Consider the following 15,793-nt stretch of genomic DNA (forward strand, 5'->3'; position numbering starts at 1 on the left):
CCGGCGTGCGGAGAAAACACACTAACTTATTAAGCACCGTAGTTTATTTACAATATGTTCATTGTATTAAGGCAACCGTTAAATCCATTACTCTACCTGTAATCGATTTGCAATGTTATAAAAACAAGTGTTCCGTATTTTTATTTGGTCATCATCGCGTATTTTATTTTATTTTATTTTATTTTATTTACAGTAGTTTGTTGTTTTTGCTATTTTACCCTGCGCTGGTATAAATCAGCTGCATGATGTTGGCAACAAAAATTTCTGGAGTTGGTAACGCGATGTGTATAAGGCTACTCGTTTTTAATAGTGCGCACTGAAACTGAACATAGACGACTTATAAACAGACTTTTAAAAAGACAAACAAGCAGTCTATGAATCAAAATTTGAGAGGAAATGCAATCTGGCTCTGTTCTGAGAACAGGATGTGTTCTCCGGCTCGGTCAGTACTGGTCTCTTTCTCTTGAGAATTCTCATTTTGGCTTAAAGACAGATTAAGACTAATTAAAGGTCCGGCTCTATAAACCGGAAATATTTGGGGTTACATGAACTATAAGGATTGACGAGACTTTCAATTTTCAAGATCAGTTCAGAACATGTGTCTTCAAACCTAAAGTCATTAACTGGTTAGCCTACAATGGGGGGTAATAAGATTGCCACCTCAATAATAAGCCTGCTTTGCATTTTTTCATTACAGTTTCACCATAAAAGATTCGATTTTGAAGGGATCATTCCAGATAGAAACGTTTTCTGAAGCAGATACACAGCAGTGTAGAAAAATGCATACGACATTTAGTTTGAATGTGCAGTTCTTAAAGCAATAAATAATATTTATTGACTTACAACCTTTACTTTGTCTCGTCTGGACACTGACGTTCAGAACAGAGAAGCATTGTGCTACACAACGTCTGTGGGAGGTAGTAGGCTAATTTGTCACGGACATTATAATAAAGCGACCACGGTAATTTGACAGCGCTTGCACTTAGTAAGTATAATAGTAGCGAGCCGTAAGAAGAAGAAAAGTGCCGATTTCAGTTGAACTCCGAAGGACAATAGTCATGCTCTGATAATGAATGGTGGTCTCAAACTGTTGACCAAAATCAACATTATAAAGTAAACGCATTCATAATGTACAGTAGAGTCTCGATATCTCCTCCCAGTGGCGAACAGTGTTCATTGCACATCAAAATCTTAAACATTTTATCGTAAACGTGTTTCACTCATTTTGGGTATTTTATTACAAAACCTAAAAGATATCCAATGAGCCTCATGATAAAACACTGAAAAGAACATAAATATCAGTAAAACATACAGTGAAAAAACAGCCTACTGTACATTTTGTGATGTCATTCCCTTCGGTTTGTGACATTCATATTTTTAAACAATATAAAATACAAGTGGTAAAAATATGGCAATAAAGAATGTTCTGACAAATTTCTTCACTGCCGCTTCTGTTAAGATCACAGTCAACCAGCAGGTGTGAGGAGGAGACTGAGTTCAGCGCATAATGTTAAGTCAGTGGCCTCCTGCACACTAAAGGACTCCTCTTTACGCTCACTGAACACATTTTGATCCAGAGGTTAGAGGAGCTGCTGTGTGAGGAGACAAAATCACAGCGCATTCAAGTTCCCCCACAGAGGGTTCCGAGTTCCACGCTGTAGGACTGGGCCACAGTCACCCACGGCAGGAGCTCCCGCTCACTGGCTGGCTTCAGCGGGGTCCCACTGGAGCCTCTGACTGCTGGAGAGCGTTTGGGGATACCCCCCGTGTGCTCTGAAAGGACATCTATGGACGCTGGACCGTGAGTGAGGTGACGGAGCTCCCAAGCTGGTTCTGGGCGATGGGGACGCCCTCTGCAGACGTGTTGGGAGCCTTCTCCCCTCCCCCTGCTGGGTCGGCCATTACAGCTTCATCTTTAAAAGGACACCAATGTCAGTTACCATAAGCAGTGGTTGAAGTAACAAAATAAAAGTAAAGCTCAGTACTCAGGTATTTTCTCATTATTCGGCAAATGATATAGGTGATGTTTTACGGTGTATACCATCCATGGATGCAGCTGGTTATCAATTCAGGATAAGTACCTGGTTTAGGGATATAATAGTCACATCCAAACTGGGTATCCAACAGCCAACCCTCTTTCCTGTTCGTTAATAATACGTCATAGCACATAATGAAGCCACTAAGTTTCAGATCATGACAGTACATGCAAATGGGCTTAGAATGAGCTTGAAGACTACATTTTGGTGGTTTAAATTGGATGTCAATGTTTTCTTTAATTTTATATGAAATAAAACAGACAGTAAGCTCACCAGGTAGTGTCGGTTTGGGCACTTTTGACTCATAGTATAGATTTTCCTCTGCATCGCCAGTTGTTTGTTTAAAACTGTCCATCTGAAAAGAAAACATTTCCTTTCAAATTGTGCCTGTGTTTGAAGTTAACATGCAAGTCAGAAGCCAAATCCTTTTTAGTAAGATTTCAAGAAACGATTGTGGTAAAGCATAATGATGATCTGATGATGATGATGTGAGCATAATTGTAGATGGTCACCTCCGTACAGATGGCTCCAGAGAGTCGACTGCCGATTTGTCCTCTGTCCTGATACTTTAAGGCACTGTGGTTCAAGAGGACATAACAGATTGGCATCAGCCAGTGGAACCAACATTTTATATAAGGTTTCATATAATTAAAAAAAAAATTTTTGTGTGTCATTTTTATATCTTAATCCAACAACATAAACTAATCTTGAAAAGAACCCACATCCATATACCCTGTTTTCACTGTACAGCAGTATAGCAGGAGTCAGAGAAGATAATTATTGCTTTTTCATTGCACCACATACAGTTCGCACATGACATACACACTGAATGAGGAAGTCTGCTCAGAGTGGGGTGACTGCCTGCAGTTCGAGGCAGAGATATTCCTGAAGACAAAGTACTGTAATTATATTTATATATCTGTAACAGTGCTGCATATACACCCTCTGCAAAACTGGGCTTACATGGAATTTTCTCATTTGGCAACACTGGCATGTAAAATATTTCAAGTTTAATTTACAACTGTTGATTACAAATCAAAAACTATTCTTAATCATGTGGAATGCGCTAATTTATTCTACATTTTTGACATTCTTTTCATCTGTTTTCCTCTGACCATCTTCAAAACACTCAAAGTGCAGCAGGTAGTACCCGGAAAGGTGGTTATTTGGCTTCATACAGTACTAGAGTACAGCCCATTCTCACACACTGGGTAGTCTGGATACCACTTTGAACTCCATGCCAAACAAAATGTACCACACACTGAGTACCACAAATACAGCATGGAACCCATTTCAGTTTGGACACTTTAAAACATCTTTCATTTGAATTAACAGTGCTGCAGTATTTATTCAGTATCCAGCACTACTGTTAGAGGACAACACTTTTACATCCTGCAGAAAAGTAATCCCTCATAAACACTGAAAGAAGCGGGATGGGTTGGCATGGAACGGAATGTATAACCTTTTATGAAGGTTTATGTAGCTGTCCAATCTAAAACAAAGTTATCTTATTGTGGAGCAGGACAGTCTCTTATTTTCCCTTCTCAAAGACATATTCAGTTGTTCAAAGATAGAATTTTTCTAAAAGATCCTTCACTGATTCTGGATAAATTACAAACATAAGAATTCAAAAGTTATTGGTCAGAGTTTAATTAACACTGTTAGAGTTGAATTAAAACTGGACATTTTACTGTGTGATTTTGTTGGCAGCAATGGTGTTACTCTTTGACATGATTGTTTTATGTTCTTCATATCTGTCCATAATGTCTGTTCATATCAATCTTTTTTCCTCAGGTGAGAAATGCACTGCTCGAGCACAGTCCATGCTGTTCCGCTATTGGCTCATTTTTGCAGACACTGCCACTATTATGGGAACGCGCACAAAGCTTGATTAACAAAGCATGTATTCACTCAGCAAGCTGAAAACCACCTTCATGTTCCAGACAAGCAAAGCATTAGAAATTTGTGATATTGTTTAAGCCCGATTGCGCTTGTTAGGTTTTGTGAAGCCAGTTAACGCAAAGAAACCCTGGGTATGTTAAGCTTCTTTCGTAGAATACCCCTAAGGCAAGGTGGTGACATGACAATTCCAAGCCTGTGGCTGGCTCTTACCTTGACCTTCCAGACAGTGGTGCATCACATTCAACAGATGTCTCCACAGAGGGCATGTTCTACAAACAAAGCAACATTATTTTAAAAAACAATTTTTACATTTAAAACAAGGGGTGTTACCTGTAAAGCAGCGCAATGTTACCTGTGAGGACGTTCCATTGGTGGTGACGGACTGTTTGGCCCCTCCCTCCAGTTCTCGAACGCTTTGCACGTGACGCTGTCTCACAATGTACTCATATGTGCTCATCTTCTTCATCACTGTGTGCAGGCAATGCACAAGCCAAAGGAAGAGCGGACTGTCATTTTGAACATTTAGCAATGCTTCTGTCATGTAATATAAAACATATTCATTATGCAGTCAATATAAAGCTATATAATAATGCAGGTGACACATTTCCATATTCCAATATTGAAATTGTAAACTAGACTGGGCACTAGGAAAGCAGATGTTGGCTGGATCTGATTACAGTCCCCAGTTAGGTTAGGTTCATGTACTGCATGGGGAGGGGAGATCAAAGCAATTAATTCCCTCAGCTGGGTTTCTTGGATCATTAGCTTCAAGGGACCGCCGCACGCGATGAGAACTCACACAGGTAGATATGGAAGCCCAGCAGGTGGCTGAGTAGCAGCAGGGAGGCCACGCCCAGCATGACGGTGATGAAGGCGAGGGTGAGGATCCCGGCCGAGCTCATCTCCATGGGCGCCAGCGGCAGGAAGGCCAGCCACGTCCCATTCTCTCGCACACCTGTGCAGACATGTCAATCAAGATGAAGGACAGGAGGGGACCAAAGGCAAATGCAATGTAAACTTCATGTACTGGCATTCACAGTGGAATCAGACAAGATTTAATTAATTTATGTAGCCACACAAACAAACCGCCCAAACATGCACATGCACGAAACAAGGACAAAGATGACTGCAGTAAGGTACAGCCATGTATGTAGGATATATATGAGGAAAATAATGACCACTGAATGTGTGTCTATTTGCAGGAGTGCTGTTTTTTAACCTCTTACTCTGAAACTGTGGTGCAGTTCGCAGAACGCTGGGGTTCAAAAAGTGCTCAATGAAGACAAAGAGGATGATGAAAACAAGCAGCAAAACTCCCAGGACAGCAGACACAACAGTGACAAAGAAAAACCTGCAAAAACAAAACAGGAAAGTCAACTAATTTATGCAAACTAAAATGTTTCTATTTTTACCTCATATTTATACTCTTTCATTTAGGTGTTTTTCTATAACTGACGGAATGACCTAGTTATAGGAGCAAAAGCATCTGAGCTTCCTAGGGGTAATGTAAAAGCAATCAATGGACAAATAACCTACATATTCTGCAGTGGCCTGAAACAACTCATGCTGGAAAGCACCAATTCAATGACAGAAAGTAAAAGGTACAGGTCCATCCCACTATGAGTTCTCTCTTACCAGTAGTTCCTCCCACCCACACAGTTGTTGAGCCATTTGCAGTGGTGGTCAAAGTCTGCAATGCACTTATTGCAGCTACTGCAGTGTTTCACTTTGGGGCCCCTGATGACAGATAAATATATAGAGGGACAGATTGTGAAAGTGTAAGGTGAGAAAGTAATGAGAAAGAAAGAAACTGAATGCAGGCTTTAGACAGGAAGTACACAAGAAAGTATGAAGGTCCATTTAAAAATAAATACTTTCAGTCAAAGGCTTGCTGAATTACCATGAAAAAGATAGCGTAGCAACCTGGCATTATCTGCAATTTGGTCTAAAAATAGGGACATACACATCAACCTCACAGAGGTAGCAGTGCAAGTTGTGGATGACATGCGGATGTTTCTTCTTGTCCAGGACAGGCATGGGGTTGGAGTAGTTCTTCCTTGCAAGGACACTCAAGTCAGCTGGGTCAATAGACACAGCTGCCAGATGGGCAACCATGTGCAAGAGGAACACTGTGCCGATCACCTGCATGGGTGCCAGGGTCAAGGGCCAAAACAGTACAGGTTGGCACCCTACCCAGGGCATCACAGAGACACAGCACTGTGGATGCTGACATTAAATACCACTACAATTGTTGACACAGCTTATCTGACAGAACTGAAAATATGTGCCTCAACGTAATGGAAACACATGTTGTAGATATGATGGATTTTACAGTCTAAGAATTTCCAACACATTCATTAAGGCAAATACAATCGATGCAGTGCATGTGTGACTCAATATAAGGTCTTCCTATCTAAACCCACAAGCACTGCTATTAAAGAAAATCTAAAGAAGGTCTGAGGAAGACTAAATGATAAAAAGACATTTAAAACGCATGGACACTACCATTATGCAGGTTTGCTGCACAAATGGAATGAATCTGTAGAAGTTCCAGTGGTCTACCTGCACCAGCTGTACAGTTATCCTGGCAATAACTGAACAGCTCAGCAGGTGGATTTCAGTGAGAAGATGTGCCGGCTGAAAGCAAGCATACTAGTGTACATCCTTCTGAAAGCAGAAGCCATTGCAGAACACGGACAGTCATACATTTCTTTTAGGGCCACTGGGAGCAATGGTATTGGAAGTACAGATAACCAATCGAGGATTTAGACCATCTTCTGTACATAGCAACATTCCCTTTGGAATGCAAAGTGTCCAAAAACATGCAGTAAACTCACTTTACAGAACCCCTAGGAACAGTCACTGTGTGTTCACACAATAGGGAGCAAAGAGACGTTTCTCCATTTTGAATGTGGCTATGACAAATGATTGTGGAACAGGGCCCAAAATTCCTTTTAGACATTTTCAGGTTGGTTTATAAACAAAAGGAGCCATGCGACAGGGAAACAGGCCTCTGAAGAGCACTGCTGCTATCTATAAATGCCTCTTAGCAAGGCGAGGAGTATCAGACCTCTATAAATCAACCCTTTATGTCAGTGTCATTAACCTTCTGGAATGGGGTGAGCACTGACGTTACGCAGCAACGGATTCAACACAGCGCAGTGGTGGGGGTGGCCCGGGAGAGTACGTGTGCTTGAGACTACGCAGCACATCAATCCCGACACGCTAGCGTGCAGAGTCATACTTAAAGGCTCTTGCTTGTCACCACACTCCTCTCCATTACAGCCACTGTAAAATCATCATAAAAACCAGCATCACAGGAGAAACACAGTAAAGGTTTGCTTGGGAAAAAAAGCAAAGTGCAGGTTATTATGAGGTTGGTGGTAAAAGAAGAGACCCAATGTGCACCAACATCACACTTTGTGTCCCTAAGGGCAGGCTGTGATCTAGCACTGTCCCCCATACTAATTTCCTTTAGATTTAGATTCATTTAAAACTATCAATAACCAGTGCTGATAACTATAGTCTCCATCACAAGAGAGAACAGACAAGTTTTTGTCACCTTGCATGTGTTGCCGGCAGCCACTACCTTTCATTGTGTGCATTAAGATACCAAACCTGCTAGCTGGGTGTGTCATAATGTATTATAATATATTTCTTTGGAAGTCATGTGTGCATTTAACTGGCAAAAGTCATAAGACAGCTGCTTCACAACTCCATTTCCCACAGACCACATTTGAGTGTTACTCTAACTGGTGAATGTGAATTTATCATTGCATTAAAGGCATTAAGAGATTACTCTTTGTCATCCCAATGACCATAAAAACCTTTACACTCTTTTTATATTTCGGTGGTCGCGTGCGTTGAGTCGTTATTTTCTCTCTCTCTCTCTCGTTCTCACACACCCACACACACACACACGCACACACACATACATACATACATACATACATACATACATACATACAAAGGATACACAGTATGCAGCATAACTCCATGGAGGGGGCAGAAGTGGAATGTAGACGCCAAAGCCAACCACAGCCATGTAGCTGTAGATCAGCCAGCCGACCAGCTGAAAGGCGTGAAGAGGAATGGACCACCCGTTTACCCTTGAGCGAAGCGGGGGGGTCACCAGCTCATTCCGGCTGCCCCCTCGCATGGGGGCTGTGCGTCGCAGTTGCCTCTGAAAGCAGTTCATCTGGAAATATAGGTGACAGAGGAAGGGAGGGGTGTGACAAATGGAGTTAAGACCTCACACACAGCTGAAAACCAGCTTTCAGACATACCTGACTATCAGTATAGATCCACATACAGCAGATAAGTCTATTTGACAGTAAAATGAGCCAGCATGAAGGACTCCTCAGCTGTGCTGTGTAACACTCCTAACACCCACAGCAGCCCTAGTGCTACCCTCTCACAAACGCAAGGGAGAAAACAAAGAACAGCAAAGTATTTCAACACAATACAAGCCTGAAGCCTCTATATTCAGGCCCATTCACCTACATACATCTTGTTGACAATGTAAGAATCAGAAGACAATATTTCAATTAGACTCACCCCAAATGATTTATAATGTGGAATTTTGGCTCAGTGGTTAACCATACCAAAATGAGTCCATTTCAATACAAAACATGTGTACATTTTATGGTATACACGATGAAAACACAAAGAAAAATACCAAGCTTGTTGCCTTCTACTTCCTCCTTGATGTACTGCAAAGGTGTAAATGCAGAAATGTCAGTCCCCTCTCAGCCTCAATGCAGTAGAAGGAAAAGCCCAAAACTTCCACACAAGGTGAGGAATTTCTGTCAATTTACGCATAGAAAAGCACATATGCTGCCAGCTCCCATTACCCCACAGTCCACCAGGTGAGGTGTGCAGTCAGCTGGTTGATTGCACTGGATGGGCACATTGCATGTGCAGTTGGTACAGGCAGACAGCATGCACCCTCCCTGAGCAACACTTAAGTCAATGATATGCTCTCCTGTGGGGCTGCTGGGTAGTCTGTTAACTTGGAATTAATGTGCTAGAGCAGGCTCTGAGAGGTAAAAATAACAATGGCACTGGGCCAGCACAAACTTAAATATATTAAACATTTCAAACTGTCTATGTGCTAGCTCCATTGCTTATTGGATCCCTGGGGAGTTCGACCAAATCGCAGAAATTTTATCTTTTGTGTAGGGAAGACAGAAGTGATGGTTCTATATTTAAAATACTCAATTTACTAATGTTAGCCAAGTTTCAGCCATTTGCAGTTTTACTGCGCAACTAACTGCTGTAACTGAAAATGCAAAACGACAGAGAAAGAAGGAACTTTCCAAGAGCAACTGCTAGTTTGGTTGCTTGCCAACAAACAGCTCAGAATTCCATTGATATAGGATCAAAATGCTTTAATAAAAAGGTACAAGGTCTGGTTTCATGGTGACTGTTGCACAAAACGTAACTGGAGTGCATTCAAGTTCTCTCTGCAGGAAAGCACAACCATAACTAATGAATCCAAAAAATAGCACTAGTCTTGGCGTGCTCCATTCATTAAATTTAGCAAGCTTAAGTAAATTCCACAGGAATCATGGTACGACGCAGATAAACATAACTAGTCAGTGTGATAGCCATCAAGCCATTTTTATTAGCCTAGTTAGCATTTTTTTCAGCTGATTGCTGAGGCAAACTCTTAATTGTGATGATCTCATCTTTGCTCAAAGTAACTACAACTGCCACATATAAGCAGCAACATCAGATACAGAAGAACACATGGCAAACAAAATATACATATCTGTCCTCTATTATACAGTATGTGCATTTGTGCCCATCAAATACACATAGAGATCAGTCCTACTAACATAATAACACTGAAGCAAACCAAACTTTCATTCTGCTATGACACTCACCCAGTGTAGCACCGCACAGCAGCACTGGACGTATTGTGACAGTGGCTGCTTGCTCTCCTCATAGTGTTGTGTGGAGTAGACCCTACGCCCCTTCGAGAAGGTATACTGCCGGCTGCCGGCACCACTATTATTGCTGAAACACGTGGAGGACTGTGACACAGACATGTCTGGAGGGTCCCAAACCATTACGTTGACCTTTAGAAACTCAGCCTAACTGCAGTCGAAGTGAATACTCCACAGAGACGCCATGTTGTAGACAAATACCCAGAGGCCTCTTTCTTTCTTTTTTACTCCGTGGTACAGATCACAAATAAAGCCACTTCCTTTTCTCCAGACTCAAGCACCGGGGAAAGCAGAAGCTACGAAGAGGAGGATGTGGTTTAGAGCGAACTGGGCTGGTTCCTACCTCATCTTGCGACACATGACTATTCAGGACAACAGTTTTCTCTTTTCATAAAAAGCTTTCATAAAAAGCTTTCGTAATTCAACTATTTCATATCATGCCGTTGTATATATCTATTATCTCCAGCTTTGGTTAGCCAAAAAGCAATCTCGTAATTAATGTTATTTGATCATTTAAAAAAAAAAAACTGCCAATATCTCTACAATCTACCTAGCCCTCTGTTACTACCTTTGCAGAAATAACACTCTAGTAATGTACAGTTTCTCCGTCCATATCTATGGGATGGAAAGGAACAGACACTGTGTGGTCCAAGCATGGTTCACACATGCCACTTACACAACCATACAGAATATCTTCCCAAACTGCAACATAACAAGTTTACTGGCTTGAGGTCATGACACTGGGAACAAATCTATGTTTAATACGAACTGTTTAAAATGACACTGGGAGGTGATGTCAGTGCCCATAATGGTCTAGTGTACACACTGATACGGGCTACAGGAGTGGAGACGGTGCAAAGAGGCCCATCTGTCAGAGGAGGGCCACAATGTGAAACATATATCAGCGAAACAGATCATTGGCTGAGTGATGTGGAATTATGAGAGTACCTTAAGTACTATGAGCTTGACAACTCAAGGTTAAATCCATCTGTACAATAAATTTCATATTATGGTTTTGATTCACTTTGGCAGACTTGCTCATGCAGGCATTACATATACATTTACAAAGTTGTACATTCACTGAAGAGGAGGATATGTACCAGAGCTGCAATTATGGGTTTAGGGTACCCAGAAGTGCTACAGAAGATCAGCGCGATCATTGCTGCTACAATGATTTACAATCAGGGGTGGGGAAGCTGACATCAAACCAGTTGTTATTGACAAAGTCTTCCCCAAGCACCATTTCTTCTGAAATGGCCTTACATTCACCTGTGACTTTCTGCTACATTACAAAGCAAAGTTATGCATTTAAAAACTTATTGCTGAGTATAGCCGCACTTCATTGCTATGGGATAGGTCAAATTAAGGAAACAACAAAAAAATATATAAAAATATATATATTAGAATAATCAGGGAGACCCCGGCAGTCGCAGGGGTCCTAAAGTGGCAGCTTATATCGCTTATTGGGTCGAGCCGGCTCGGGCCACAACCTAGCGAGGGCAAACCAGCCATTATATTTTACCCATAAGATCAACAACAACACACTATGTAGGTGATTCTTCACACAGAACACACTGGCCTTTGCTGGAGAGCAGAACAACGTTTCATTGTCTGACTTTTTCCTCTGTGTCTTTCCCTCCCACCTCCTTATTGATGATGACATCACCACAAAGCCATGGAGCAAGGAACCTTCCTTTGTGTCACTTTCCTGAACACACAAGCTCTGGTTAACAGTTCTGTTGGTCAGATCATTTTCAGACACTTCCAGGAGTCACCAAACCACAATTCTCAGTATCTTACATATCTCATCTCTGTTTAAATTGACTCAAGTCTGCCCCCAGGGGAACGATAAGAGAGTCATCCTAAGGCTGACAGAACTACAACACAAACTTAAATCAACCCACCACAATTACTTAAAATTGATATGTATTGTCTTTGGGGAGTCATATTAAGAGTTTTCCCATTTCAGTTCTGGTTAAAACATTTTTATACATTTGTAAAATATCAACATGCATATTTCAACATACATAATAATCTGCTTAAAAAGAGAACAGAAGCACTGACCTGAAGCATAAATACAGACTGCATGGACTGTTTCAGCTTAGTACGAAACTTAATAGGTAGGTCACTTTTTACAAACAGAAAGAAAGATTTTGACATCTCAGCCGCCGTACCAAATTGTCATCCTTTATTCGCGTTTGTTTTGTTGGTAGTAGCTAATCATTGCATGCTGTACAGTGCAATGATTACCTACTATGTTTCCTCGACTATACACACACTCCTGTGCGTCTCTTGTTGAAATGACAGTGAGTGAAAATCGGTTGCCTAGCAAAATAACTCATGAATCCCAGGTTTCTTATTTGCGCTCCTATCTGACAAATGAGTTCATCGCGCGTTCTGTTTTGTTTAACAAATAATGCAGCCATGGTTTCCACAACTATAGATATGAAATATACAGATCCGTATTATGTTCTTTCAAGTTCTGCATGATGACACGTAATCATTACTACTGAACAATAGTCTGTGCAAAATGTTCGCAGTAGGCTACAATTGGTTAAGTATAGCTTGGAAGCGAATTCGTTTCGGTAACTTAAAAAAATATTTAATCGTAAACTAACTGGTCTACATTAAATTAATTCAACACGAACATTTAATAATGTCATCTAAAGTACTCTGAAATTTGACTTCCCATTTATAGTTAAACCATTACAAACAGCTGTCCATTGCTAAGTAATAGCCTATTTATAAAATGAAAAAAAAAGTTAGCTGTCTATCGGAGCGACAAAGTGAATTCACGTCCACACAGTAATCCAAAATTCAACAGGCCTGTTACAAACACATCTGATCATATAATAAGAGACTACTTACATTCACTTTGTCATGCTGTCCCTGCTACAAAAAGAGTTAACTACCTAATCAGTTCTGCAGGTGAATTTTTCAGCCAAGGGGCCATTCAGAACTGAAATAAGATTAGTGAAAACCAACACACATATAGGCCTAAGCTGTAAAAGAAAGACCAGCCGTAAGGCATTCCGTCCGTAAAACTAACGTAGACTTTCAGTCAAAGTTTAAAAAAGAAATGCACACCATTACTATGGTGTACAACTGAGAACTTGTTTCACGCCCGTCCGATGATCAGTTAGAACTTATCTCGTGCAGCACTGCTATGGAAACTGACCTTGGGAAAACCGCAGTTAGTCCCCAAGGTCTTAGAGCGCGTCTTTTCCCGTATCCAACTGTTTTACTTGAGCTTATATGTTCAGCATGCACCTGCATTCATCGACATTGCGAACCTCATCAAATGAAAACATTATAACATTTCTCCATGTTCTTTCATGGAGTAATATAGGCTAAATAAAAACAATATCACAATACGCAGGTCAACAGCTCATGTAACTATTAGGATGGTACTTTATGTCCACTTATGGATGGTGCATGATCTCTGTAAATTTAGCATAGGAGGAACAGCTTATAAAGGGATGTAGTTTGACATTTCATGCTTTTGAACCGGTTAGACAGCGTGGGTGTGCGCGCGCGCGTGTGCGTGCGTGGAGGCTTTTGTTATAGGACAACAAGCACAATTTGACACAATAGCACAACAACAACTTGAAATCTGAAATATTAAATAGCACTCTCATTTTAAATGTATTCCTGGGCCCTTTTGACACATGTAGAGCTCATCAGACAGGCTGCTCTGTAAGGTCAGCTGACTGTTGTCATGATTTGAGATGGATATGGAAAACATAACAAAAGCAAACGGCACCTGATAAATTAGGCACAACAACTCTTGCTGAGCACTGAAAATCCTGTCCCTCACAGGGGAAAGGCATGCTTACACCTGGAGGACACAGAACCGTAAACAAGCTGTTTGTGAACCAGCAGGCTGAGAATAAACCAGCCTTGCACCTACTGCTCATAGCACTGATCCAAGCTCACACATCTCTGCTGTGACCCCCATTCCTTTGGTGCACAAAGGTCGCTACACATTTCTGGTCTCGTCCTGGACAGCCTTCAGAATATATCTGGTCAGAGGAAATTGAGAAAGTCACTGACCTGGCTAGGTTCAAACAGGATGTCACACTCAGTTAGGTTCAGCAAATTTCTAGAAAACAAGGAAAAATGACCTGTTAAAAAATGAACAGTTCTGACATCTATATTTGTGCATTCTATGCAACTTCAGTTATGTGTCCTCAAATGGTTATAATGTCAGGATATAATTTAATAAAGAATAGAAGCCTGAACTACAGTTAATGGATAGGAGGAAGGGAAATGCTTTCAATCATTTCAATTGTTTCTTTCAAAAGATGCATTCCCTGGCCTTTAGTTACCTGTTTTTGACTGTGCACCTGTGGAAATAGAGCATTCCACATTATATTTTGTTTACCTCGCTTAGCCATAAATTTAGCATGTACACATATTGTGAAATGTCTGTTACAGGAAGAAAGTGCATAGCTTTTTTCCAATGCCACCTCACTTTTCATATTGCTACTATACAGCAATGCATATATGTTATACAGTATATTACAGATACAATTCACACTTCATTTAAGATTATTTAATAATATTTACATTTACTTTGTTTCCTTTTGGCTTGTCCCTAGGGCTCTGACTGAGCCAGCCAGTTTATAGAACTGTGCTTGGTGTTGGGGAGTAATACAAACATGGATTTATCTAGCCTGCCATTCACAGGGCAATCTGGGCTTAAATGAGTGTACACTTGTGATATTCTGGTAAACACAAGACAGCTGTTGTAAACATGGTTCCTATTGTTGTAGTAAACGCCACACAGAGTGTCAAGGGCCTTTGAGGATCTCATTGCAAATGTGACCAATCCTTTGCAGAGGTCCAGAGACTGAAATACCGGCCAGGATACTGGCCCATTCCAAATGTTTACTTTTATGACATCACTGAATGTGTTTGTGTGGTATGTGAGTGTGTGTGTGTGTGTGTGTGTGTTGGGGGGGGATTGGTGATTGCTGATGGTGTAGTATGCTTGCCACATCTCACCTTCAGTGATCACACACATGCTTTTATAGGGAACCAACAGTTGTCTTTGAACATAGTCACTTACCTATCATCAATTAAATTAACTTCCAGTTTTTCTTGGGGAACAACATGCACTTGAACACAAGCCTTAAGGAAAGCATTTACAAGGATTTACAGAGCAGAGGTGTACCAAATTAAACCGGTCACCCTAGGTTTTAAGGGCATATTACTTTAAGCCTGCTTAGGATGGACATATTATGCTCACTTCACACTACAGTAACTTGAAACAGGTCTGAACTGGTCGCTGTGAAAATAACTGCGAACACATTTTAAAAGGGCAACTGGGGGTGTTTACAACTAATTCTACCTAAAGTGAAACTAATCTGTGTTTCAATGCCAGTAGTTTTGCTATTTACACATTCTTTTTAATGGGTTAATGTTGTCATACTTCCTAATTGGCAGAACTGCTGGGTTCACTGGAGTTCATCTGGACCTGAGCAAAAAACCCAAATTGAGTCCGTAGGGCAGGCAACTATCTGTTCTAAAAAATAATGCTAAAAAAGAATGACAGACTGTCCCTATACTATAGCTCTGATCAATGAGGTAACAACAGCACTGGTGTTCAGATAAGTTAGCTTTGTACAACAGACCCTCTATTTTGTAATCAGACAACCGTCTTGTATTGTTTAGAGCTTCAGTTATAGTTCAGTAAAAACCACTTACCTGAGATAAAGTGTATGCTTGGACCACTGAAAGGAGTATTACTCATTACTCACATGGCCTTTAAGAGATGAGAGAAGACTACAGCACACAGATTGACTGGGAGAAAGTCGCACTGCTTTCGACTGCTCAGCCTTCCTGTATACATTAACCCAGTTTGTAGAAAGGTTGATACAAAATGTTCAGGGCAGGCAATTA

General features: G+C 40.9%; 1 protein-coding gene across 5 annotated transcripts; it reads right to left on the reverse strand.

Annotated features, from left to right (window-relative positions):
• Positions 1-1,214: 1,214 nt before the first annotated feature.
• Positions 1,215-13,180, reverse strand: zdhhc11 (zinc finger DHHC-type containing 11). 5 transcript variants are annotated; one of them, XM_035413563.1, is made up of 11 exons: positions 9,827-10,143; positions 7,915-8,136; positions 5,902-6,080; positions 5,574-5,675; positions 5,165-5,289; positions 4,738-4,893; positions 4,291-4,406; positions 4,149-4,207; positions 2,549-2,612; positions 2,310-2,391; positions 1,215-1,913 (listed from the first exon to the last, which is right to left on the reverse strand). In XM_035413563.1, the coding sequence occupies exons 1-11, from the start codon at positions 10,010-10,012 to the stop codon at positions 1,786-1,788; spliced, it is 1,419 nt and encodes a 472-aa protein (XP_035269454.1). In that variant the 5' UTR covers positions 10,013-10,143; the 3' UTR covers positions 1,215-1,785. The 5 variants fall into 5 exon arrangements, with proteins under 5 accessions (XP_035269454.1, XP_035269474.1, XP_035269464.1 ...); XM_035413583.1 differs by lacking the exon at positions 9,827-10,143 and adding an exon at positions 13,068-13,180 and having other exon boundaries at positions 1,779-2,391; XM_035413573.1 differs by lacking the exon at positions 9,827-10,143 and adding an exon at positions 12,758-13,058 and having other exon boundaries at positions 1,779-2,391.
• Positions 13,181-15,793: the final 2,613 nt, after the last annotated feature.

The sequence above is a fragment of the Anguilla anguilla genome, chromosome 1 (assembly GCF_013347855.1).
Source record: "Anguilla anguilla isolate fAngAng1 chromosome 1, fAngAng1.pri, whole genome shotgun sequence".
NCBI classification, from domain to species: Eukaryota; Metazoa; Chordata; class Actinopteri; order Anguilliformes; family Anguillidae; genus Anguilla; species Anguilla anguilla.